The sequence below is a fragment of the Nannospalax galili genome, unplaced genomic scaffold (assembly GCF_000622305.1).
Source record: "Nannospalax galili isolate Female #2095 unplaced genomic scaffold, S.galili_v1.0 scaffold646, whole genome shotgun sequence".
NCBI lineage: Eukaryota > Metazoa > Chordata > Mammalia > Rodentia > Spalacidae > Nannospalax > Nannospalax galili.
Window position 1 is genome coordinate 2,201,668 of NW_008355279.1, and position 25,576 is coordinate 2,227,243.

At 44.3% G+C, this 25,576-nt stretch overlaps 1 protein-coding gene across 2 annotated transcripts; it reads left to right on the plus strand.

The window, feature by feature from the left end:
- Positions 1-510: 510 nt before the first annotated feature.
- Positions 511-25,337, plus strand: Ddo (D-aspartate oxidase). Of its 2 annotated transcripts, none has more exons than XM_029555738.1 (4): positions 511-683; positions 8,022-8,130; positions 12,192-12,368; positions 25,277-25,337. In XM_029555738.1, the coding sequence occupies exons 1-4, from the start codon at positions 512-514 to the stop codon at positions 25,308-25,310; spliced, it is 492 nt and encodes a 163-aa protein (XP_029411598.1). In that variant the 5' UTR covers position 511; the 3' UTR covers positions 25,311-25,337. The 2 variants fall into 2 exon arrangements, with proteins under 2 accessions (XP_029411598.1, XP_008850635.1); XM_008852413.2 differs by lacking the exon at positions 25,277-25,337 and adding an exon at positions 19,962-21,790.
- The last annotated feature ends 239 nt before the right edge of the window (positions 25,338-25,576 follow it).

Consider the following 25,576-nt stretch of genomic DNA (forward strand, 5'->3'; position numbering starts at 1 on the left):
TTCCAGAGACAATAAACAGCAGAAAATGAGATGATTTCAGTCACTCAGCTCTCTGTGATGTTCTCATTCAAAGCAGGTGTGCACAAAGTAAAAGTGGCATTCCAAGCTGCTCATGACTGTGCCCGCCTATGACTGCTCCTCAGTGGGCCCTGGAAGCAGAGGCCACAGCTCAACTGCTTTCTATGCCTTCCCTACCTACCAGCCCTCCCTAGGATGTGTCATATGGGAAAAGTTCAAGAAAGAACACAGCAAATAGAAATCTACCCCCAAATGCAGACGTGCTCACTGGTGGTACATGTGAAAGGCGAATCTAGGCTGATTTTCTTCTGAATGACCATAGAAACCTTGTATATACTGTTGGTTAATAAAAAGAGAGTTGAGAGTTCCTGGCTTTATCTCACAGAAACATCACTAGGAAATTTTATTCTGAGAGGCTGTCTGACTTAAGGAAATAATTTATCTGGATAGAATAATACTCCAAGGCTAGCTTGCACTTCTCCCCTCATAGGCCATGGACCCTGTGCAGATTGCGGTCATTGGAGCTGGTGTGATAGGGCTGTCTACTGCTGTGTGCATTTCCCGGTTGGTCCCCCGATGCTCCATTACCATCATCTCAGACAAGTTTACTCCTGAGACCACCAGTAACGTGGCAGCTGGAATTCTTATTCCTCATGCTTATCCAGGTGAGAGAGGCGTTCAGTTCCTCTGTTGGATAATATAGATGTAGATAGAGTGACATTAGTAGAATTCTCTTCACCAGGAGGGCTGATTGTGCATACATAGTTTTAATATATATTTTTATTGAATTTTTGTGCATTTCATACAATACATCTCAATCATATTTAGACCTCCTCCCGTACCTGCACCCTCCCCATAGCCCTCCCACAAGATTTCATGCATTTTGACATATATGTTAAGGCCTGTCAAGTAAAGTTTGTGTCTCCAGATGTCCCTCAGTGTGAGCTCATCTATTGGTGCCTCGTCAGCCTACTTAGCACCACTCTATGTGCAGTTTTTAACATCCTGTTGATTTATGTTAGGAGAGGCTAAGTTATACCCAAGACAAAAATCAGCTTCCAAGGATCATCAGCTTAGAAGACAAAGGTTTGTATTGCTCATACCATATATCCACTGAGCCTAAGCAAGGATTCTACTTGTCACCCAGCGACCTAAACTGATGGTGCACCCATCACCCTGATTAGCCTCAGTGCCTATGCATGGGTATAAGAGAGTACCTGAGGGTCTTGTCTTCCTTCCTAAACATTCTGGCTTTCAGCACACCTGGTGACGGATCATTGGCAGAGCTGGTCAACTGCTCTCAGGGAGAGGTGGCCAGGAATTTCAATCTGTAGGATTCTCTGGAGATGAGTGACAGGAGTATTTAATGACCATTATGAACAACTGGCAACTGTCTTTCCAGTGACACAAGTGGTGACTAACAAGTCAGAGACTACTTATGATGGGACTAAATTTCTCCTAACCTTTAAGCAAATATAAAAACAGCCAGTTAATATGCATTCATGCCTAAAGATGCACACATTTTTAAGGGGTCCAGTGCGTCCTTTCCATTTGTATTCTTCATGTGAAACAGGAGGAGGACTTTATCATTAAGTAAGAAACAAAATCACTTTGTAGCTAATGAGGGTCACACTCCTGTTCCTCATTTCCATCTCTTTTATTCCTTTTATCTTTAATCAAAGTTATATGTGCATAGTTTAAATAGTCAAATAGTCGATAAGATTGTTTAGCAAAGTCATCAATTTGGAATATGAAATTGTTCTGTTCTTTTGATCTGGAAACTTGGGTTTTTCACACTAAGAAGCTATCTTTGAATTGCTTCCTCCCCTCTGATGTGTCTGTCTTTCTTTGCTGTTTATGGCTTTTATACAGGGCCACCACTTCCTTAACTCCTCCCCCACCCTGATTCTATTTTCTTTCTTTTTAATTTGACTTACCTTCTGGCAGGTTTTCTCAATTTTATCTTTTACTTACTGTTGAATTCTTGTTTCAACTCTAAAATTTTTTAATATTCCAAAGCACTTTTACTTCCTGAATTTTCTTCTGTTTAGCATCCTGTTTATTTATATATTTATTTGGTTGCAATATCTTTGGTGTTTTTGGAAAATACTAATAATAGTTTTACTTTTTTCTTCCCTGAATAGTTTCTATTTTCTTCAAGTTGCTTTTGGTTTGTTTCTTGTTCTCATTTGAAGGTATTCTTCCTTGGTTGTGTGGGATTATGACCTGTCTGCTTGCATTTAGGAATGGGGCCTAAAATAGCAGGCGGCTGTTTCTGACAGCTTGCATGGTGCTTGCTGCCTGTGAGCCTCTCTTCGAGTGCAGAGCAGTGAGTTGGGGAAGCTCTGATGTCATTATGCTTAGGTCTTTCTTTTTGGGTAGGTCATGTTTCCCAAGAAGAGGCTTCCAGTCTCCTGACTGAAAGATGAAAGCCTAGGTGGCTATTGCAGATTTCCTCACGGGTCCAGCCCACGAGGGACTGCAAGGAACGAGGGTTCTGGCCAAGGTGGGGGTGAGGGGTGCAGAATCAACACACAGACTCCAGGAGTCAGGTGAGAGCAGGCACTAGGCGAGGTGCTGCAGACTCATTTATTGCTGGGTAGTGCAAGCTTTATATACCTCTCCCCCTGCCCCCAGTGTCCCATAAGTTGGTATGTTGCTTCCTGATAGATCCCCTCATCTGGGCAGGATCCCCTCATCTGGGCAGATTGTAGGTTGGCCTTTTTGCGAAGTGCGGGCTGTGCTCTCAAAGCAGAAGCTGTGTTCTTTTAGTGCAGACTGTGCTTAATCCTGGCACTTCCTCTCCTACATGTCCATCCCTTTTTATTACAGAAAGGTCAGTGGGAGCTAAGGTTCTTTGCCTCAACATAGTTGACCCCACCTCAGAGGACACCCAGCTTGATGGACTGTGCCTGTCTTAGGTCATCCTGACCATCAGGATCTTACCCATCACTGACTGCCAGCCCTCAAAGGGTATGACCTCTGGCATGACCATGTGAGGGAGGAGGAGGGCAAGAAATTACACAGCCTCTTCTTGGATGTCAGCAAGCCAGACCTGCTGGACCTCAGGGGGATTTTATAGAGACAAGGTGTCTCCAGGCTGCCAGGCAGGAAGCCTGTGGGTGTCCGTAAAGGGGAGCATATCTCCAGGAGTGAGGGGAGGCATTGTTCCCATGGAATAGGAAAGCGCAATGTGGTAGGAAGTTTATAGGTGGGTGGGCACCAGGTCCGTGGAGGATGCCTGATCCTTGGCAGGGGAGGGGTGGTGGCCCCAGGGGGCATGAAGGACACTGTAGTCTCAGAAGTGTCTTTTACTAAGGGAGACCAGATTTTGAGGCCCCATAAGGAGCCCTGCCTTCGGTTTCCACAAAAGTCGCCTGTTGTGATGTTAAAGAGGGAGTGACAGCAAGAGACATTAGGGGAGGAGGGGTTAAGGACTGGGCTGAAGCAGAGCTATCCTGCAAGGGACCATGTGCCATTTATGGGAATGGACACATGAATCAATTCCATGGTTGGGAGACCGAGGGATTCATTAGTAGTAAAGAGAACTGGGAAAGCAGGTGACTGTTCATCTACAGGGAGGATCAGAGGTGGTAAGGGGACCAGTGCCCAGAGAACCGAAGCCTGGGGAGAAGCACAGCCAAAGGACAAAAGGGTGCCAAAGATAACAAAGCCGGAAAAGGATGTCATGGCTTATCAAACTCGCAGTCAGGCCCGGTCTCCAGATGGGTTTCCGTAGCTGGCTGGATGTCTCTCGATGGAATCCAGATGGGGGTTGTAGTGACCTGTGGAAATATACAAGTATATCCTTGTCCTCAGGTCAGGACAGGGGCTGGTTTCTGCCACAGGGATGAAATCGGATCCCTTCATATAACCAGTAGCAGGGTCATAGCCTGAGGCAAGAAGGATCAGTGTTTGTATGCTGGACTGAGACCCCGGCCGTCAAACATGAGGAAATTAAGGTGGAACAAATCCTCAGTAAGAGCCAGGTGAGGGTCGTGTTTGGCCTCAGCCAAGGGGCTTTTAGCCAGGAGGGACTTAAGTGTCCTGTTGGCCCTTTTGACAATGGCTTGTCCTTGTGGGTTATAGGGAATACCAAAGGTATGTTTGATTCCCCAGGAGGAAACAAATTTATTGAATTCTTGAGAGGATTAAGAGGGCTCATCATCCCATTAAGTGCCCAGGGTACGCCCATGATTAACATGGCAAACTTTATAGCTTTAATGGCATGTATAGTCTTTTCCCCTGAGAGAGGAAAAGCATAAGTAAGGGAAGAGCATGTGTCAACTATAACATGAATGAATCTCAATTTCCCAAAAGGGGGGTAGTGAGTCACGTCCATCTGCCAAATGGCATTGGGTATCAACCATGAGGATTCACTCCTCCCCTGTTAAGGGGCCCGAGAGGCATAAGTGGGGCACAAATAGCACATGAGCGGACAAGGTGCTTGCATTGGGACAAGGGAATTTCTGGGAGGAGTTTATGAATACTCTGAGGGGACAGGTGGAATTGTTGATGTAAAGCTCTTGCTTGTTTTAACTGGCTAGACTGGATTGTCATGATCAGGGCATCTGTGATGGCATTCCCCCAAGCTAGGATACTGGGAAGTGTGGTATGTGAGCAGATTTTTTGAGAAGAGAACTTCCTCAAAATATGGGGAGTCAGGGTCTGATTAGTTGGCGGCTTTGAAGATGAGTGCAAGGTCTGTGAGAGGGGTGGGTACCCATGGCTGTTGCGCAGCGTTTGGGCCAACATTAACCGGAAAGGCAGACAAGGGCTGGCAAGGGGCAGTAAGGGGTAGTTGGGCTATGTAGAAGGTGAAGGGCAGGCCGAGCAGAAAGAGCCACAGGTAGAGGTGCAGAAAGTGGCCTGGTGCAGGTTGTAGTACCAGCCGCCACTCAGCACAGCCCACACCCCCTGCCAGAGGATCTGCAGCGTCTGTGACCCCATCCCCAGCCTTCCGTGCCCTGGCCCCAGCTCGTTGGCCTTGTTGCCTGTAGTCTACTCCCTGCCTGAGCTCCGGGAGAGTGGCCCAGTGCCGTGGGGGTCACTGCTGCTATGGGAGGAGGAGGCAGCAAGCTGGGAGGTAGAGATGGAGAGCTGGGAGGTTTTAAGGCTGGCAATAATGGCTAGAGGCTATGGAGGGGAAAGGGGAGCACAATAGCCTCGGGTTCTCTATTGAAGGTTTTTCCAGCTCACCACAAAAGTAAAAGGCAAAGGTGGCTACCAAGAGGCACAAATGAAGCAAACAAGGACTGTGAGCCACTAGGCCATAAACCACCCCAACATGAACAGGTGTATCAGATCCAAATGTCTTGTGCTTAGTGAGGGACTTCTGAAGGCCATTACATCTCCAGCCATATGCTCACACAGTGTCTCCTGGACAGGCAACAGGATGACCCAAAGCCTGGGCTCTGAATTTGGGGTGGATCAACCCTTATGTGAACTCACCGGGAAAGGTGCCGACATGGGCTTCGGGACCACACGGCGGAGTGTGCCTTCCTGATTTAACAACAAATGTGACAAACAGGGTAGAGGGGACAGAGGAGAGGGACACTCACTCACCCTCGAGCAGCTGAACAGACAGACAAAACCTGGGGCCTACTCACCGAATGAACTAAACTTGGGGGCATCGCCAACACGGGGTCGGGGGGTACCTTATTCGGGCACCAGCTGTTGCAGGTTTCCCTGTGGGTCCAGCCCACAAGGGACTGCAAGGAACGAGGGTTCTGGCCAAGGTGGGGGTGAGTGACTCAGAATCAACACATAGACTCCAGGAGTCAGGTGAGAGCAGGCACTAGGTGTGGTACTGCAGACTCGTTTATTGCTGGGAAGTGCAAGCCTTATATACCTCTCCCCCTGCCCCCAGTGTCCCATAAGTTGGTGTGTTCCTTCCTGATAGGTCCCCTCATCTGGGCAGGATCCCCTCATCTGGGCAGATTGCAGGTTGGCTATTTTGTGGAAGCACAGGCTATGCTCTCAAAGTGGAAGCTGTGTTCTCTTAGTGCAGCCTGTGCTTAAGCCTGGCACTTCCTCTCCTACAGGTGCCAGCATTCTAGAAGGAGAGAAGAGAAGAGCCTGGGCCTTAGCATCCAATTTGTATGTCATTCCTTAAGCCTCTTGTTTTCTCCATGGTATCCCTGCCTTTGCCTATATTTTGTGTTTCCCAGCCCAGACACCCATTTCATCCAGTAGAGAATTTATTTTGCATCATCGTGAGGAGGACAAGGCCTCGGTGTTACAGGCTAGGAATAGGTGTCAGCATAGGATGCTGGTATATCCCTGGGAGCTGTGTCACAGGAAAGAAACATAGGAGCCTGGTGCACTTGCAAGATGCCTAGTTCACACTAGGCCCCTTTCTTGTGATCATTTCCTAGAGTCCCCTTGCTTGCACCGGGCCTGAGTGAGTGATCCTGCAAGTTGCCTAATGTCATGGAATCTTCAAAGGAGGAGCTATATCTGGGAGTGCATCCAAATCATAGCGCCTCAGCTTTCTCTGTGGCACAGTGCCTTGGTCTTCTGGACCAGCTTCTTTATCTCTCTGCTGTTGCTAGATGAAGACTTTGGTCTTTTCCCTAGACATGTTGATTCAGATCAGCCTCAGTAATAAATATCTACTGCTCCATGTCTATCCCCGCAGGTTGTTGTGATGATTCAGTGAGTTAATACAGGTACAGAATTCAGAACACTGCTCTGCACAGTCAGCCCACTAGCAGGACTTAACAGTTTTTCCTGCCACTCAGGCTACTACAGTTTTGTTTGACCAGCACTTGAACATGATCACTATGTTTCCTCAATCCACCATTGAATTGGAATTGTCTGTTCTTTTGGAATGAATTCTGTAGCATATGGCTCTTAGCCAATATTTTGTTTTTAAGGTTTGGGGATAAGAAGAAGGGAATGCATGTTAATACAGATCTCCACACTGACATAGGTCATTGTGGGTATAATCCACTGAAGTCTAACATGATTCTACAACTCAATCATAATTTCTTCTTTATTCCTGGCTTTTTATGTGGGTGCTAGGGATCTGAACTCAGATCCTCATGCTTATGCAGCATGCACTTTCCCAAATGAATCATTTCTCTGGCCCCTCCAAGAGACTTTCTATCTAGTCCATGAATTCCAGGGATATCTCTCCAAATAAAGTCTACCAAGCACCCTCTTTGTCTCAGTACCCACAAGTCCTCTATGGCTATAGGTAGCAGAATTGCTGCTTTCTAATCCCTGGCCCAGTTCTGAACACTTTCATGTGACCCTTCCCTGAGAATCAGATGGTCAGATACCTCACAGTTGGCTTGGTCTGTGACTCTAGGTTGTGCATGTTCTCTGTGCTTGTACTGGACACTTATTTTTGAGCTCAAACCGTCCCTCTTATTTCCTTGAAGACAGGCCTGGCTCCATCCCAGATGCTGAGTCCAGGTCCCATCCCTTGTGCTCTGGGAGGGACGCCAGGGGGTAGTGTAGTTCCTTTATGCCCAGCTGACCATGGCTCATGATTTCATGGTGGGAAGGGGGAGGTTAACTGTAGCCTTGGGAAATCTGGCCTGCCTCCACAATGCAGGCTTTGTTTCTCTGTAAGGAGAGTAGTCCTCAGTCTTTCCACAGTCATGTAGACCATTTACTGTCCTGGTTGACCTGGATGCCCCTGCTTGTCACCATCAGATTTCCAGTTCCCAGGAAGGAGACTGTCAGTTCTTTCTGTTGTCTCAACTATGTGGCCAGCTGGATTGCCCAGTCATGTGTGCATTTCAGCTCAGGCTGGCAGTGGACCTCGCAAGCATTTTGTAACGTTATGTCAAAGGCCTTCTTCTGGCTCTTACGTCAGACTTTTCCCTTCCTGGTTTGTTTGCCCTCTATCAGTAACTCATTGCACCAGTGGCTCAGAGTTTTGAATGTCAACATTCAAAACTCTGGGTATTTGTTTGGTACTGCTTTCTATCAGAAGTGTAGGTATTGTTATTATTTTCCTTCCTGTTCCCCTTTGTTCTCCATGACTTCAGATACACCTGTTACCACGCAGAAGCAGTGGTTTAGAGAGACCTTCGATCATCTGTCTGCAATTGCTAGCTCTGCAGAAGCCGCAGATGCTGGTGTTCACCTGGTGTCTGGGTAAGAAAAGAATCTGAAGTTATTGTCGAATTAGAATGATATAGACAGATACTGGAGTCAAATAGTAAAATATTTATTATGTGCTGTGAGCAGAGTGCTGAATTAGATGAGGAAGATTTAGAAAAGATGTTTTAGATTTTGGAGAACTTGAAAAACACAAGTTACAGGATTAGATTTTTCTAACCATGACCATTGCAATTTTTTATGACAAATACTTTTTTGAGATTCCTTAGGGAATATGCAGTGGTTTGAACATGTGGAAAAAAACAAAGAAGGACCCCACATAGCAGGTAAACACTGAGTTTGGGTTTATACAGAATGAGAGCTGATGAAAAGTGAAGAGGTGGACATTGGAGTAAGGACAGACCTGAGGTACAGAGATATTGATTTGAGAATCTTCAGAAAATGAGATGACCCAAAAAAGTAAATTTTGTAGGTCACCAAGATTGCCTCTTTTTGGGGGGGTAGTGCTGGGGATTGCTCAGAATTGAACTTAGGACCTTGTATACACACTAGGCAAGTTCTCTGCCATTGAGCTATATATCTCCAGCCCTAAAGTTGCCTTCTGGAGTACCCTTTGGAAAATAGTGCTTCTGAAGCAATCAACACTTTTCCATTTTATTTTTAATATCTAACTTTAGAGGACATGCATAATTAAATAAAGCTTGAGAACAAGTCCTACTTAACATTTCTAATGCAAACACTTTAAACATGACAATTTCATTCTACATCTTCTGAAGCAGAGATTACTCCATTCTAGCACTTTTAATTTAGATGTCAGTATCTTCATATGACATAAGACATTTGTTGCTTGTGTTGTCCTGTGTGGTAACACAGCCTCCAAAAGAGCAGAGGAGTATCTGCCTTTTACTATACTTTCAAGTCTATTGCATCCTTGTACTATTAAGGCTGTTTAAAAAGTGCCACTCTTAGCTAAAGATATGGCTCCGTGGGTAAGGATGCCTACTCCTCTTGCAGAGGACAAGGTTTGGTTCCCAGTACCTACATGGTGGCTAACAACCACCTGTAACTCCAGGTCCAGGAGATCTGATGCCCCCTTCTGGTATCCGTGGGTTCCTGCATGTATATAGTGCACATAAATTCATGCAGGCACACACATACACATAAATAAATAAATCTTTTAAAACAGAAGAAAGCAATGCCATTCTTCCCTTCTGATGCCAACTTCCTATGGAAATACTCCTCTGAGTGTGTTCCTGTATCAGGAGGATTTCTACCCTTACCTCTTTTTGCTTTCTCTCACCATTTACTCACCAAATATCTCTAATTTCCCGAAGTCTCTGCCCAAAGTAACAGCTTTTGCCTTTCCACCAAGCTCTGGACTTTCCTTTAGAGTCTATTTTTTTTTCTCTCTCCAAGGTCAATTGCTGAACCACATAGAAGCATGGTACTCAATGTGTTATGGCCATACCAATTTTGCCCCAAATCAATAGGAACCAGTCTAATTCATAAACTTAGCCTCTAAGTAATTTTTAGAAACAGACATATCCAAAATTCTTTCTAAATTAAGGCTTTGCAAATATCCTATGCATCTTTAATATCACCTTAATCATCCATTCATTTCTTCAAAACAATTTAGACAGCATTCTTTAGTACCTAGTACTGTCTTATGCATTAGGAATATAGCCATGAAGAATTTGTATGTAGTAGATGCTTAATTAATACTTGTTGAGTGAATTTTTACTGAAGACAGGCACAGTCCTGCTCTCATATAACTTGTGATCTGTAGGGAATATACTTAAATACCATGAGCTACAAATAGGGCATCAATTACCAAAGAGAAGAGTACGGAGAGCAATGGAAGCATTTGTCCAGGGAAGCTGCTCTGGGAACTCATCAGAAACCATGTAGGGAAAAGTGTTTCATTTCAGAAGCACAAGACAGCTGTAAGTTAATATGGTGGTGCTATGGAAGTGAAGGGAACAGAGGCAGAAAGTGGGCAGAGCAGAAAACAGTCCATGTAGAGGGGATGGCACACATACTGACCAGTGTCACAGGTGACTGTGGTGTGTTGGAGGAACTGAAGCAAGTCCAAGGGAAGTTATTGAGAGATTTTACACAGAAAAGTAACTGTTCATATTTGTTTTTTATTTTTATTTATTATTTTTATTTTATGTGTATGAGTGCATTGCTTACATGTAGGCAGGTGCACCCGTGTTGTGCATTGCCAAGGAGGTCAGAAGAGGGTATTGGATCCCCTGGAACTGGAGTTACGGATGGTTGTTAGTTGCCATGTGGGTGCTGGGAATTGAACTTGGGTACTCTGCAAGAGCAGTCAATGCTCTTAACCACTGAGCCATCTCTCCAGCCCCTTATAACTTGTTCATATTTGTATTGTAAAGATATTTTATCTGTAGTGTAGAGAATAGATTGGTGGAAAGAGGGGATAATGGTAGAATAGATTAAGGAGGGGGGACAGAGGTGGGGATGGGAGAGAGAGAGCAAGAGAGTGAGAGAGTAAGACTGAGGGAGAGAGAGGACACCCAGGGCTGGAGACATAGTCTTCTGAGTCTTGGCCTAGAGAAGGTGGCAGATTTATGAAGAAGAGCCACCTAACCCAGGCAGGATGTGCAGAATGAAGAAGACTTGCCATGCCTTAAGCATCATTTATACCACCACAGAGTCTGCTTTGAGTGAATTATTATACTTAAAGATAGAAATTCTGGTATGTTAGCAACCACATCTTTAGCACTCAAATTCATTTCTTGCTTTTTGGAGCAAGGATGACTGCAATTATTGATGGGAAACAGCCTGGTCCTTAAAAATCTAAGCACATGCATAGCAGCTACTGCAACATAGCTCAAGATTCACACACCCACACTGTGCTGTGACCCCACAGGTCTCCTCTTGCTGATGCCTAGCTTCTCTCTAATACAAGAGTCAAACTTGGTAACCTACAACCTGCACACTTGAGGTGTGTAGAATTCTTCCCATTAAGATATCTTGTTCAAAACTAAAGCTAACTTTTAAACTCTTTTTGCTTTTCTTGAAGTTTATGCAATGTTATGCAAAACATAAAAATGTTTCCTCAGAAATGTATAGTCACTGGTATAAGTAGAGGAAATCATGGCAAAAGCATTTCAGAAAATGTGGATTATATTTCAGTCTCTAAAAGGGCATGCTGTTTATTTGTTTTTGCCATGTTTATGTGCTAGATAGCTTCCGTTGTGAACTTGACACACCTGGGTAGAAGGAACCTCAATTGAGGCATTTCCTCCACTGTGTTGACCTGTGGCCATGTCTATGGGGCATTTTTTTGATGTTGAGTGATGTGGGAGGACCCAGCCTACTGTGGGTGGTGCCACCTCTGGGCAGGTTGTTCCGTGTTTATAAGAAAGCAGACTGAGCACAGGCCAGGGAAGTAAGCAGTGTACCTCCATGCATGTGCTCCAAGTTCCTGCCCTGAGTTCCTGCCTTGGCTTCCCTTGATGATGGACTAACCCATAAGCCAGATAAACCCTTTCCTCCACAAGTTGATTTTGGTCAGTTTTTTTTTAAACCACAGCAATAGAGAGTAACTAGGATAACTGGGGTCTGAATGTTCCTTTATTAAAAAAAAAATATTTATTTTGACTTCATGTGTATGAGCGTTTTGCCTGTGTGCAATGCCCTCAGAGGCCAGAGAGGGCATTAGATCTCTGGAACTGGAGTTAAGGACAGTTATTAGCTGCCATGTTGGTGCTGGGAACTGAACCCATGTCCTCTGCAAGAGCAGCCAGTGCTCTTAACTGCTGAGCCGCCTCTCCAGTCCTGTGTGCAGGGGATTGAAACTTTGAACTTGTGTATGCTAAGCAGAGACTCCTTCCATTACTGAGTAAACCCTACAAGTGACTTTGGAAATGTTTTATTCCTTCAGTCACAAACATTTGTAAACTAGCTACTTAGTTATCTGAACCCAAGAGAATGGACAAATGAATCTTTTCCTCATTGTATTTATAGGAAGTGACTTTTTAAATGCTTCACAGAATGATATATGGAGTTTATGAAAAATACATGATTTCACACAATTAAAGGAGCATTTTCTACTTCCTGTATCTGAGTTGGCAGATATTTCGGAGCATTCCTACAGAAGAAATACCATTCTGGGCTGATGTCGTTCTGGGATTTCGAAAGATGACCGAGGCTGAGCTGAAGAGATTCCCTCAACATGTGTTTGGTCAGGCTTTTACAACCCTGAAATGTGAGATGTCCGCCTACCTCCCGTGGTTGGAGAAAAGGTCAGTTGAAGTAGTTCTGTCCTGCCGCTTGTCTGTCACAGTTATAAATTATTGCATCGCTATTTATAGAACACAGCAGAACTTCTCTGAGGTCCCTCAGGGCTTTTTTGCAGTGTCTTGCTGCTCACAATGGACAGGGCTCTGTAGAAGTCTAGAGACAGTGTTCATGAGGCAAGAACAAAGTCCACAGCATACCCAGTAACCCATTTTACACCTGTTTTTGTGTGGTCTGAGGTGGCCCACTCGTCCCAGTTTTCTCAGGGAAAAGCAAATTATTGAAATACTATCATGGTCTCTTCATCTGGGAAAAGGAGAAGGTGACGGTGTTCCTACAGCTGTAAATGATATGCTCACTTTAGTCCTTTGAATGGAAAAAGTTTGTGTTTATCATGAATTATTTTTGAATATGTTTCTCATTTTCAGTAAAAGTAGCTTTATTATTATTATTATTATTATTATTATTGGTCAGGAACATGAATAAGAACTCTAAAACTGAGAGCTTATCAAAGCATGTACTGACTTCCTTAGAATTCACCCCTTAAAACTTTGAACTTGCATTTTGGCTTGATTTTAGGACTTCCTGTTTCTAGTTTGGTAGGATATATATCAAGAGTATTTTTATTTGAGATACATCAATAAATCTCTTGCTTGTTTACTCTGGACATTGCAGGAGACTGAGGGTTGGGAAACATAAGCCCTTTCAAAGTCTCAAATCTGGGTACAGGTTGAATATTCCTTACTGGAAATTCTTGGAACCAGAAGTGTTTTGAATTTTTGATTTGAGGATATTTGTATATCTATCAAGAATTCACTGGGATCTGGCTAGATGTCCAGTGTGGTGGAGAAAGCGGGCTGCACACCCTTTTCTTCCATGAAAGGCTCTGTGGAGTAGGGACTCCGCTCAGCTCAAAGAGGAGCCTTTCAGGATGGTGGGAGGCACGGCAGTGTCACTGTGAGGGGGCAGGACACCTGGCTCACTGTGTGGGCAGGGCAGACCCAGATGGGCAGCCACACAATCCCTGCTGTTCCTTACACCCAGGATCTGTTCTGTTGCCTCCTACGCCTCTTTCCCACAGAATGAGTGCTCAGCCTTCTGTTCTGACTCAAAAGTGAGCATTTTGCTCTGCAAGCCACATAGCAATGACTTCAATCTCACTCTAGCTTTGAGAATGATACTATTTTTATACGCTATTTTTTTTCAAAATAAATATTTTATTTTAATTTTTGTGTGTTTCATATATCTTAATCATATTTGGACCCCCTCCCCTATCTGCACCCCTTATCAGATTTTATGCATTCTGTTATGTATGTTAAGGCCTTTCGAGCCACGTTTGTGTCCCCAGTGTCCCTCAATGTGAGTTCCTCCACTGGAGCCTGGTCAACCTGTCTAGTGTCACTCCTTTAAAAAACCAACTCTCCCTCACTCAGCAGTGATCAGCTGCCAATAGTTCTGCCCATTTCCCCAGTTCTATGCTGGGTCTTTGTCTGGTTTGAGTTTGCATGGGTCTTGTGCATGCTGTCACCATTACTGTAAGTTCATGTGAGCAAGTTTCCAGAAGCCTGGAAAACTCTGTTTCCTTGTGGTCATCCACCACCCCTGGCTCTTACAATCTTTCTGTCCCCTCTTCCACAACAGTCCCTGAGCCTTTGGTGGGTGAGCCTTAATATAGGAGTCCTATCCAGGGGTGTGAATTCTATAGAATCTCTTATTCTCAACATTTTGGCAAGTTGTGACTTTCTGTGTTAATCACCCTGGGTCTTTGTCTGGTTTGTCTATTAACATGAGGAAGCTTTGCTGGTGAGAGTTGAAAGATGTGTTAGTTTTCCGTCTACCTCCTGTTCCACTGTGTTCCATGAGCCTTTGGTGTAGAGGGTCTATTGTAGATGTGTCACTTAGGGCTAGGCATCTCACAGACACTTATTCTCTGTGTTTGACCAGTTGTGGAACTTAAATAGTCATCATCTGCTACAAAAAAACTTATATCAACACAGGAAAAATATATTATTTTATTGCAACTTAGATCCTTAATAGTTTTCAAAGAACAAAAAAAGATCATCTCCTTTTCAATCATTGTCCAATAACATCCAGAGCAAAACAACAAGCACAAAGCCCTCAGGGGTTTAATCACCCATGCAGGCCATATTTCATATCTTTGGACAGTAGAGTTACACTCTGCTGTTTCAGTACTTGCTGTCCCAGGAAGTGAATCATAGAGGCAGTAAGCCCTCTGCCAGGCAGCCTACCTAAATAAATGATCTTGGAGGGACCAGAGTCACCCTACCTTTGATGACATCCAGAAAGCATGTGGTCCCCTTCAGTGCTGGAGGCCTATAACTTAAGTGGGCTAATTTCTTTCCAGGAGGCCAGGCTTTACTCCATGGCCCTGAGGAGATCACACTGGCACAGCACTGACTTCACTGAATTCTCCTCAGACCTTCCTGCCTGCACAGATGAGGCTTCTCTGCTGCTTTCTCTGGGTGGACCTTGCAGCTCCCAGTTTTCTTCTCTTCCACTTTGTGTTCCCTCCCCTGTCCGATTCCCGCGATTTTCTAGACAGCAGTATAGAAATATGTACCTGCACTGAGCATCAGCATGGGGCGGGTTGTACCAGCTTTGCACTTGCCCAGATGAGACTCTGACTCCTCCTGTCCAACATACACTGGGCCTACTGGACCAGCAGTAAGTGCTAGGATTTCCTCCTCCTCCTGCCCTCCACCCCCCAAGTGCCTAGCCAGAGGAGCATGAGACTAAAGGCCCCGTGCAGAGGTGAATGGGCTCATTGCCCTTTTAATTTTTTTCTTGGCTAGGCAAGGACAAAGTGAGTCAAAGGTGGAAAGATGATGGTGTCTGTCTTCCCTGATGATGGTGATAAGCTTTATAGGAAATAGATGATGTGTTGGGTGCTATTAAGGCTTTGGTATCTGCTGGTAAGGAAGCTGTTGGGCTGGATCCCCCCCCTGCCCATGGACTGAGGGAGCATAGTTGCTTTCCTCCAGGACCACCTGCCTATAAGCCCTGAGCCACATCCACATCCCTTCTTCCAAAGGAGCAGAGACTGCTTCGCACCTGATGTGACTTGGAGCAATTTGTATGTGTTCATGGAGTAGGCTAGGCTTGGATGGATTGAGAGGCAGCCAGTGAGGACCACAGTTAGCAGATGAGAAATACTGCCAGGTTAGAACTAGGCTACATGCACTTGATGGTTTTGTGAACCTAAAATACCCTTTAAAGTTCTAACTATGGGAACTTACATTAGGCATAGCTACAGGAAGTATTGCTGTGAAGAAACTGGGTTTCCCTGTAAATCTGTATGTGTAGTACTTAAGCAACTAAGATTTTAAAACTAGGCTTCTTTCTTTTTGTTTTTGAACAAATAGGCTGAACATGGTTGATTTTGATTGCTGATAATAAGGTGTCATTCTCTGGGTTGAAAGAAGCAAGGGGTCATTGTTAAAATTGACTAATGATGCATACACAGAAATCCCAACACTACTACAGCTAATGAAATCTTTTTGTGAAGCATATAACAGAGCCAGCCCTATGTTTCCCATGTTGGACCCAGGTCCTTGGTCCCAGTCCGGCTATCCTATTGTTTCTCTTCATCGTCAGTGGGACTTCCAAGTTCCCGACTGCTTCTCACTTCTCCACTCCAATGTCTTTTTACATGGTGACTAAAAACTCACTGTTTTCCTCATTCCAACTGACTTTAGAGACCCCCACCAAGGCAACCACTAGTCATTCTATGGTCAGAAGAGAGCTGGCTCCACACCAAGAGAGATGTCTTCCTTCTGTCACCGTAATTAGCAGGGTCAGAACTGGGGCCCTGGCAACTCTAATAAAGCAGGTTTGGCCACTTGCCCTTCATAAGCCAATTAAACACACAAGTAATAATAAGACCATCTTGCAGAAAAGACTGGAGCCAGACATAGATGAATGGTGGGAATACACCTTGACCATGCCTGCCCAGCTGTACATACCTCTGGCCCTGTACTTAAGCCCAAATCTCATATTCGGACCCTAAACATGGATGGAGGCCGGGAGTGGGGCGTGCTACTAGTCCGTTTGGTTTTTCTTCCTAATGTGGCCAGACTGAATAAGTCCTCTTTGTTCTGCTTTTCATTACTACCATCGTCCTGCCCCTTAGCCAAGCCACAGACGTTTCTGAAGCGTCTGGTCTTCAGAGAAGCAGTGCAGAACCTTTACCTTCTCTCTGAAGTGGACTCGGAGCCTTAGTGGTCACTTTCACTTTCTAGCTGTACGACACAGAGGGCTATTTGGAGAATGTTCTCAAACTACAGTGCAGTCTCTCTCAAAGGAGTAATGGTCAGCTTAGAGACCACTCAAATTTTAAGTGACCAAAGTTTATCGTTCCCCGTTTCCTATTCATTATAGTCCGAAAACAATTAGAGTATATTTTTCAGAAGGGGATCCAGGTGAGTGGGTTCCAGGGCATAGTCAGGTGGCTCTTCTGGGTTAGCTATTCCTCCCCACTGAACTGTACCCTCCCACCTGCCCTTACATCACACTCCCCAAGGTCCCTGCTCCCTCTTGCAAGTCTCCACTGCCTCCAGGGTTGCCTCAGCAGTATTTCCCCAACAAAGCCCCTCCTTCCTGGTCAGGGCTATATTCAGTCAGTAGAACTCCCATTTCCTCACAGTGGCTGGGCAATGGTATGCTGTCTCTACTGGAATTCTCACTCAGAGGAAAGTGATCAAGCATTTTGGATCCCAATCATGTCACCTCAACTTCTGTGATACCTACTTCATAATGGTTGTAAAAATAAACTTTTAGGTACCCAGACATCTAAGTTAACACCTGGCTTCAGGATACGGCCTCTCCTATACCCTCATATCAGGTTCTTGGTGCATTACCTGTGGGATACAAAAATGGTGAGTGCACATCGCCATGAGCTCACACTGAGATGACATAAGATGACCTGTTTCTGGGCACATGCAGCAGGTTGCTTTCTGGGAAAGAAGCCCAGGAGGGGCCCAGCAAAACAGGTCTGACAGGGCCTTTCAATAGCCCAGTCATATATCACTTACATAGTCTCTAGTGACAAGTTGGACTTTTATCCCTCATCCATAGTGAAATGCTGATAGGCCCAATCTTGTCCAGGTCTTTTGCAGGTTACCACAGCCGCTGTGAGTTCATGATTGCAAGTGCCCTGTCAAGTCCAGAAGATGTCTTTTCCTAGCACACTCCCCATCCTCTGGCTACTCTTTCTGCCCCCTCTTTTGTGATATTGGTATTTACTTTCATAAAGATTATGAACACTGTAATGTGTTGGTCAGTGTCACCATAAAATACCAACTTTTCTTTCTTTGCCAGTGTTTAGGACACCGAAGCCTTAAGGAATTGTTTTACCTTTAAAATATTATCCATTAATGTACATCTACTGAACATAATCTGAGCTTTTAAATTGTTCCATTGAGAGAGTTGAAATTTATGTTCATAAAAAAGCTTTGGTCTCCTTCCCCCTTCCCTCTCCTTTAGTTACTTTATCACGCTAAAGGTTTTATTGGTTCTTTGTGGCCCAATGTGTGGGTTTGCCAGACTGTTTTCTTTTCTTGTTACAGGTCTCGCACTGATTTTCTCAATAACAAGGATGCATAGGGTGAAAATTGGTGCTTGAAACAATCTCTTGGGTTGAATAGAAAGTATACTGCGGGTTTTAATCATTTAGAGCAAGAACAGGCTTTTGTGTCCTCCAGCCTGGCACAGGGCTTGGCACAGCTGGGCCTTCTATAAATACTTAATATATAATTTGGAAATCATATCCAGAGGTTTTGACACCCCTCCCCCACCTCCAGTGACCGTGAACTGACAATAGTCCCTCAGAGAGGGGTAGGCCTTTTAAGCCCTTTCTGCATAGATCTCCTATCGGTGATAAAATGTTGATGGGGTCTAGTCTTCGAAATTCTCAGTAGTGATAGAAGAGAGGTCCCAGCAGAGGAAGGAGTGTGGTAGTTGAGGGGCTGGGGCTCTGACCCTCAGCTCACCTTCTACTGAGCTGCAGAGAGGTCAAGATTCAACTCAGAAAAGCCAAGCTGCTGGGGTCAGGGGTTGTGATGCTGGAGAGCAGCAATGTTGGTCTCTTCTGTTCTCTTCTACTTGTGGCATTTTCTAGAACTGGGGACCAATGCCAGAAGGCCAGTTCCCTGCAGATCTTAATACAAGTTTCAATTGGACATTCCATCTGGGAAGTGGGGGTAGAATATCAGAGTCTTTTCTTGTGAGGATCAGTGGTGAAGCCATGCCATTATTTACCACTTTCTAGCCACGGCTTTATGCTACATCCAGAAGTTTCTGCCTTTTCTTATGTTTTCTTTTTCTTATGAAACCTTGCTCATCTGACCTGGAAGGAAGGTATGCTCATAACTAGTTACATGCTGGCTCCTGCTCTTGCAGGGAGGGTACAAGCATTCCATCTCTGTTTCTGCTGTCAGTCCTTCCCAGATTCTCCCTAGAATGTGCTTTAATTGCCGCAGTCACAGACACATGTCTATGTGGCACTGGATACCAGGGTTCTACATTCTCCAAAGAGCTAGAACAAATAGTGTGTGTGTGTGTGTGTGTGTGTGTGTGTGCACATATATGCATATACTGTGTGCTCAGAACTTCATTCTGTGTCACACTGTCTCCCAGTTCCTTTCCAGTGCTTGAGGAAGGGTGTTGTGCCTCATACCATTTTTGTTCCTCTTAACAATATCTGGCTTCTAGACACGCAACCTCATCTGTTGAACAGACCTGCCAAGAGTCTCATATTAAATCCCTTGCATTCTACAAGTAACGTATGAATAAGATTATAGGATTACAGCGATTAAGATTAAGATGACAAGATTACTGGGGGTTATTTTTTAATGACTACAGACTTCTACCTTCAAGATGAAAAGAGTTCTGAGGATGGATGGGGGTGATCATTTTGCAACAATGTCAGTGAGTTTAATGCCACTGAGTGGTATACTTAAAAATTGTCCAAGTGGTGAGTTTCATGTTGTGCATATTTTCTATAATTTAAGAATGATTATAAGACTTGGCTAAGGCATTTCTTGTCATTATTAAAATATGTGGTCCAAAAATAACAGCCATTTAGTCCATCAGCTGCTTATTATGCTCCTTTTATGAAAACACTCCTGCAGACATGGAAGGGGGAGAGAGAGAGAGCGAGAGAGCGAGAGAGAGAGCTGCACCAACCATCTACCTAGAGAGTGCAGACTATTACAAAGGCATGCAAGAGTTCACAATATGTGACATAATGTTGAGGCAGTAGTATTTAAATAAGTAATACTTGGGTGTTTAAAGTACCAGACCGATTTCATATTTATTTTATATCTAGAATGATATAGGAACTCTGCAAAATTGTTAAAGAGCAAGGCATATGGTTTTCTTTGTTTTGTATTTTCAAAATAGGTTTTCATTTAGGGTCAACCAGAGGAATCACCATTTTCTAAGTATGTGGGGCTAGAATTTGATGTGGTTTGTTTGGAAGCTGTTGGGATCCTGTTTTTCTTCCTGTGTTCCTGTTCTTCACTTCTTGGAAGTGGGTGAACAGGTGGATCCAAAGGCTCACCCCCATCTCTCTTCCTTAGGGTAAAGGCAAGTGGAGGCCTCCTACTCACTAGGCGAATAGAAGACCTGTGGGAACTGCAACCATCGTTCGATGTAGTGGTCAACTGCTCAGGCCTGGGAAGCAAACAACTTGTGGGAGACTCCATGGTTTCCCCTGTAAGGGGCCAAGTGCTCCAGGCACAGGCTCCCTGGGTGAAGCACTTCATCCGAGATGGGAGTGGGCTGACATATATTTACCCTGGTGTATCCTATGTAACCCTGGGAGGAACCAGACAAAAGGGAGACTGGAGTCTGTCTCCAGATGCAGAAATTAGCAGAGAGATTTTGTCCAGGTGCTGTGCTCTTGAGCCATCCCTCCACAGAGCCTGCAACATAGAGGAGAAAGTGGGCCTGAGGCCTAGCAGGCCAGGTGTGCAGCTACAGATGGAACAGCTAGTCCGAGGGGAACGGAGGCTGCCTGTGGTCCACAACTACGGCCACGGGAGTGGGGGCATCTCAGTGCATTGGGGCTGTGCTGTGGAGGCCACCAGGCTGGTAAGTGAATGTATTCAGACCCTCAGGACCCCAGGTACTACATCAAAGTTGTAGATGAACATCAAATGACAGCAAATAGCCCCAGATACTATTGATCAAAGCACAATGTAAGGTCCAGAACAGGTTTAAATGACTTTTTGTTGTATGAAAGTTGAATTAGACATTGCTTTTAAAATTAGAAATTATGCAATATGTATCAGTAGACTTTGAAAGTTTGCTGCTAATGGCATAGAGCATAGGGCTCCATTTTTATTTAAAATATCTGTTATAAAAATTTTTGGAATATAGGATAATATTTCTTTGGGATTTAATGACTAAGGATCTATGCTAATTTATATGAATGATGAAAGCTATAGGAATTTTTATATCTTTAGCTCACAAATTCACAAGAGGAGCTAATATATGGAAAACACTTGACTCCTTGTCAGTTGTAGAACTATGCATGACCCTCAGGTTATATAACCAAATAAGTATTATAATCCCTCTAAACAAGATCACGTGGTTATCACACAGTGCAGACCCACTGTATTTAATTGAGTGCAAAGCACAGTTACTGCTAGTATAGGGTCAGCATCTTCCTCCCCTCAGCTGGTAATGGTGGTAGGAGACAGGTGAAGTTTCCTGCGAAAGTGGCATCAGTTTGGTAGCTATTTAGATCTGTCACAGTGTAAATCTTGTGATCAAGTACCTAACAGAAACAACTTAAAAGATTAATTTTGCCCATGGTTTCAGAGGTGTGAGTTCATTATGGCAGGAGGGCATTGTAGAACAGAGCTGTTCAACTCCTGGAAGCAGAGTGAAGCAGGAACAGGAAGGGCCAGGGCAAGATGTAGTGACCTACTTCCTCCAACCCGTCCTCTCCTACAGTTCTACCTTCTCCTCGTAGCTTACTCAAATACTGAATCCATCAATGGATTAAGCCACTGACTAGGTCATCTCTCTCTAGAAACACCCTCGCAGTCCCACCCAAGGCACACTTTGCTAATCTCCTAGGCCATTCTTAATCTAGTCAAGTTGGCACTCATGATCAACCACCACAGTCATCTATGGTTGCATATTTCATTACCACAAATGATTGAGAGCTGAATTACTTCATGAATGAATTTGCCTAAGCATTAAAGATTGAAGAGTATATTCGGCCAAGGAACTAATTTGCTAATTGAGATGGAACAACCATTTTGACGTATAACAAAAAATATTCTTCATGTTGTTAAAAAAGTATTAGGGAGTAAGGAGCACTGGGGGTGGTGGCTGTAGTCCCAGCACTTGGCAGGCAGAGGCAAGTGGATCTCTGTGAGTTCAAGGCCAGCCTGATCTACACAGTGAGTTCCAGGCCAACCGTAGCTACAGGGAGACCCTGTTTCAAAAAGACCAAAAAAAAAAAAAACCCAAAACAAAACAAAACCAGAAACAACACCCACCCCCCCGAAAAAGTACTGGGGAGTAAGGTAATGTATCTTATGACCAAATGAGCTTGAGAATTGCTGAGTTGGCTAATTTTACCTGGTTTACCCTGTCTGTGTGCATTTCAAATCCTCAGGAGGGTTTTTTGGCTTGGGAGAGGAAATACCATCCATTAAGATATGCAATCTTGGTGTGTGTGGGGTGTTCATTTATTTTTGAGGGAGCTGATTTTTGTCTGGGAATAACAAATTCTATTTGGGACATCCTGGGGGAGAGATAGATTGGTCATGAAAATGTGGGGATGTGGCAAGAGAATGGCTCAGCAGCTAAGAATGCTTGTTGCTGGGTCAAGGAACCAGAGTTCAATTCTCAGCATTCAGGTCAGGAGGTTCCCAACTGCCTGTAACTCCAGTTTAGGGAATTCAACGCCCTCTTTTGGCCTCATCAGGCATCCACACACTGGGACATCCACACACAGATATGCACATGTGTACATAAATAAAAAAGTTATTTTGGTGGTTTTTTTTTTTTTTTTTGAGGGTTTCTCTGTAGCCCCAGCTGGCCTGGAACCCCCTATGTAGATTAGGCTGGCCTCAATCTCACAGAGATCCACCTGCCTGTGCCTCCTGAGTGCTGGGATTAAAGGTGTGTGCTGGGGCTGGAGAGATGGCTCAGCAGTTAAGAACACTGGTTGTTCTTGCAGAAGACCTAGGTTCGAATCCCAGCACTCATATGGCAGCTAACAACTATCCATAACTCCGGTTCCAGGGGATCTGATGGCCTATTCTGTCCTCATGGGCATTGCACGACACGGGTGCACTTACACACGTGCAGGCAATACACTCATACACATAAAAATAAAAATAATAAATAAAATATTTTTAAAAGAGGTGTGTGCTACAATGCCCAGCTAAAATAAATCGTTTTTTAATTATTTTTTAAACGTGGGGAAGACAAAGCTCCCAGCACAGTTCCATTTTTCACTTCTTTGCTGGTGTCTTGCATAGGAATTTGCTGACGAGAGCATTCTGCTGGGGCCCAGAGATAACAGCATGTGGATGGTCTGTTAAAATTCTCCAAGCACAGGCTCACTTCTGTTGATTTCCACCAGGGGGTGGTGTTGTATCAAACTGTAAGAAACTGGCACATTTGAACATTCAGGAATGACAAGAAATAAATAGTAGATACTAAGTGTGGTGAGTGTGTGATTTTTTTTTTTTTGAGATTTTTACAGTTTTCTATCACCAAAATTCAATTATTCTGAATTCAATTTAAAGTATGCAAAAAATGTATTGTTTACATAGATTGAAAACATATATGCACAACACAATATGTGAAAAGTATATAATGATAAACATTTTTTAAAAGGGGAAGATAAATTTTAATGGTTAAAAATAAAAATGAAGGGTGTTGCCCAGCACAGATGGCGTCTTTTCTTCGCACGACGGTTTTCAGTGTGCTCATTTGTTCCTTTCACCTGCGTAGACGCTGCAACATTCTCATTTTGTGTAGTGAGGCTCATGCACCATGACCTTCACCTATTCGCTATTCTAGTTTAGCTTCACACCGCATTTAACATTTCTGAAGCTCAACATGACTGGACTGAAAGATGGGAAAGCTTCCTGGCTATGTGCCCTGATTTTACTGTCACTAATTGCTAAAGCTTTCTTCCTGGTCTCTCAAAGATTATTATTCATGTTGGCCATGAGCTGCCAATCTGGACTGCATCTTAGAATCATATGGAAAGTTTGAAAAAGAAATCCTGATGCCCAGCTCTGCTCTGTTAAAGCAAAATCTTTGAGGCACGCGTTGGGGTAGGGGAGGTAGAGAGGTGGGAAGGTGTGGGGGCATTGCTCCTGGATTAGTATTTGTTCAGAGCTGTCTAGAGGGATTTGCGCCTTGGCTGAGAATCACTGAGCACCATTCTCCTCTCAGATCTCACCACCACCATAAGCACTGCCCCTCCCTTTCTCCCTCACAGTCAAGGTGCACTGAGCTAGGAGGGTGTGCTCACTTAAGCAGGTGTGTCCTTAGGCACTCTGGATAAGGTGGCCTATGGAAATCATGTCTCCCAAAATGGCTCTCAAGAAATACTGGGAATTATCTTGTAGGCTAGAGGTCAGTTGCTAAGAGACAGCTGCCTGTCTGAAAAGATGAGAGAGAGAATATGCATACAAACAACAGCCTGAGCATATATGACAACAGAGCTCTGAGCTGAGCCATGACCTGCAGCCTCCTGCCCAGGAAACCATTCCCTATCACCAGTAAACAGCCCAGGAAGCCAGCCCGATGTGCATCAGATTTGCCAGACACTGGATGGTTGTCTCTAGTGACAATCCGGAAAGCTGAACCATCATTTCTGTACAATTGACACAAAATGCCCAGGACATAATTAATAACCAATAGCTTCCCTAATTTTTGTCTCTCTTTCTAAATTGGGATCATCCAGAGAAAGCAAAATACACACCCCTAACCAGTGGCAGAGGGTTCCTTGTCTGTGGTTGACCCACCTGCAGTTTCTCCATGCCAAAGTTTTCCAATCAAGGGATCGCTCATGCCTCCCCCTTTTCTACTCTAAAGCTTCTTCACTCCTCCACCTGCCTTTGAGTATCTGCCAAATGCAAGGGATATAGCTGACTCCCACACAGAACTAAAGAAATAGCCACCATTTTTCTCATTTGGCTGGTGGATTAGTCAGCATTCTTCCGAGAAATAAAGCCAACATATAGCTACATAGAAAGAGATTTATTACAAGGAGTCAACTCACAGGATTATGGAGGCTGAGCAGTCTCATGATCTAATGCCTGCAAAATGGAGGTCCAGGAAAGCTAGGGGTATACTTCCAGTCCAAGCCTGAAGCCTGAGGACCAGGGTAACCAATGGCCTAAATCCCAGTCTGAATGTGAAGGTTAGGAGTGCTAGTGTCTGGAAAGAAGATGGATAGCCTAGCTTAGGTAGACAGCAGATGCATCCTCCCTCACCCTTCCATCTATTCAGGCTCTTACCAGGTGGCTGACACCACATTGTGAAGGGCAGTGAACTGAGTCTGAGCTCAGGCCTCTGAGTCAGATGCTTTACTTGTGAGATAGCTCAGCAAGTAAAGTCAGTTGCTATGCAAGCCAGACAACCTGAGTTTGATTCTCAGAGACCATGGTGGAACCCATGGCAGAAGGAGGGAACTGAGTCCAGATGCTCATCTCTTCTAGAGACAGCCTCACAGACATACCCACCAAATGGGACCAGCTGACCAGGCGTCCCTTAGCCCAAACAAGCTGACATAAAATTAACCATCGTAACTGGTCTTCACTTATTTCCACAAAGACTTCACGTTTAAATAGGTCGAGCTTTTCCTGGGGAGTGCTGCTACCTTGGTTTTCTTCCTTGTTTTCTATTTCAGAACACCTTTTATGGACTTCTTTTTTCAGTTTTAAATCCCTGCTTTCAAGCGTGTGGCCTTTGTGGATGAGCGTGTGCCTGCTGCGCTGTGACCCAGGGGATCCAGGCTGCTTTGAGGCGTTGTCATTGCAAGCACAGTGCTTCTACAGACAAAGGTTAGCCTCAGAGTTTCAGGATTGTATTCACCTAGGAAGAAAAGAAATTGAAGAGAAAGGCTGTAGCTGCTGAATGTAGACGATGAACTATTTAAAAAATAATAGATATTCCTATTATGGAATAAAAAATTCAAATGGATTTCCTC

Excerpts from the sequence above, each read along its gene's own strand:
- Ddo (XM_008852413.2), top strand. The coding sequence starts at position 512 with ATGGACCCTGTGCAGATTGCGGTCATTGGAGCTGGTGTGATAGGGCTG. Across the intron at positions 8,131-12,191 it reads GGTGTTCACCTGGTGTCTGG|TTGGCAGATATTTCGGAGCA; the intron begins GTAAGAAAAGAA and ends CCTGTATCTGAG. Across the intron at positions 12,369-19,961 it reads CTCCCGTGGTTGGAGAAAAG|GGTAAAGGCAAGTGGAGGCC; the intron begins GTCAGTTGAAGT and ends TCTCTTCCTTAG.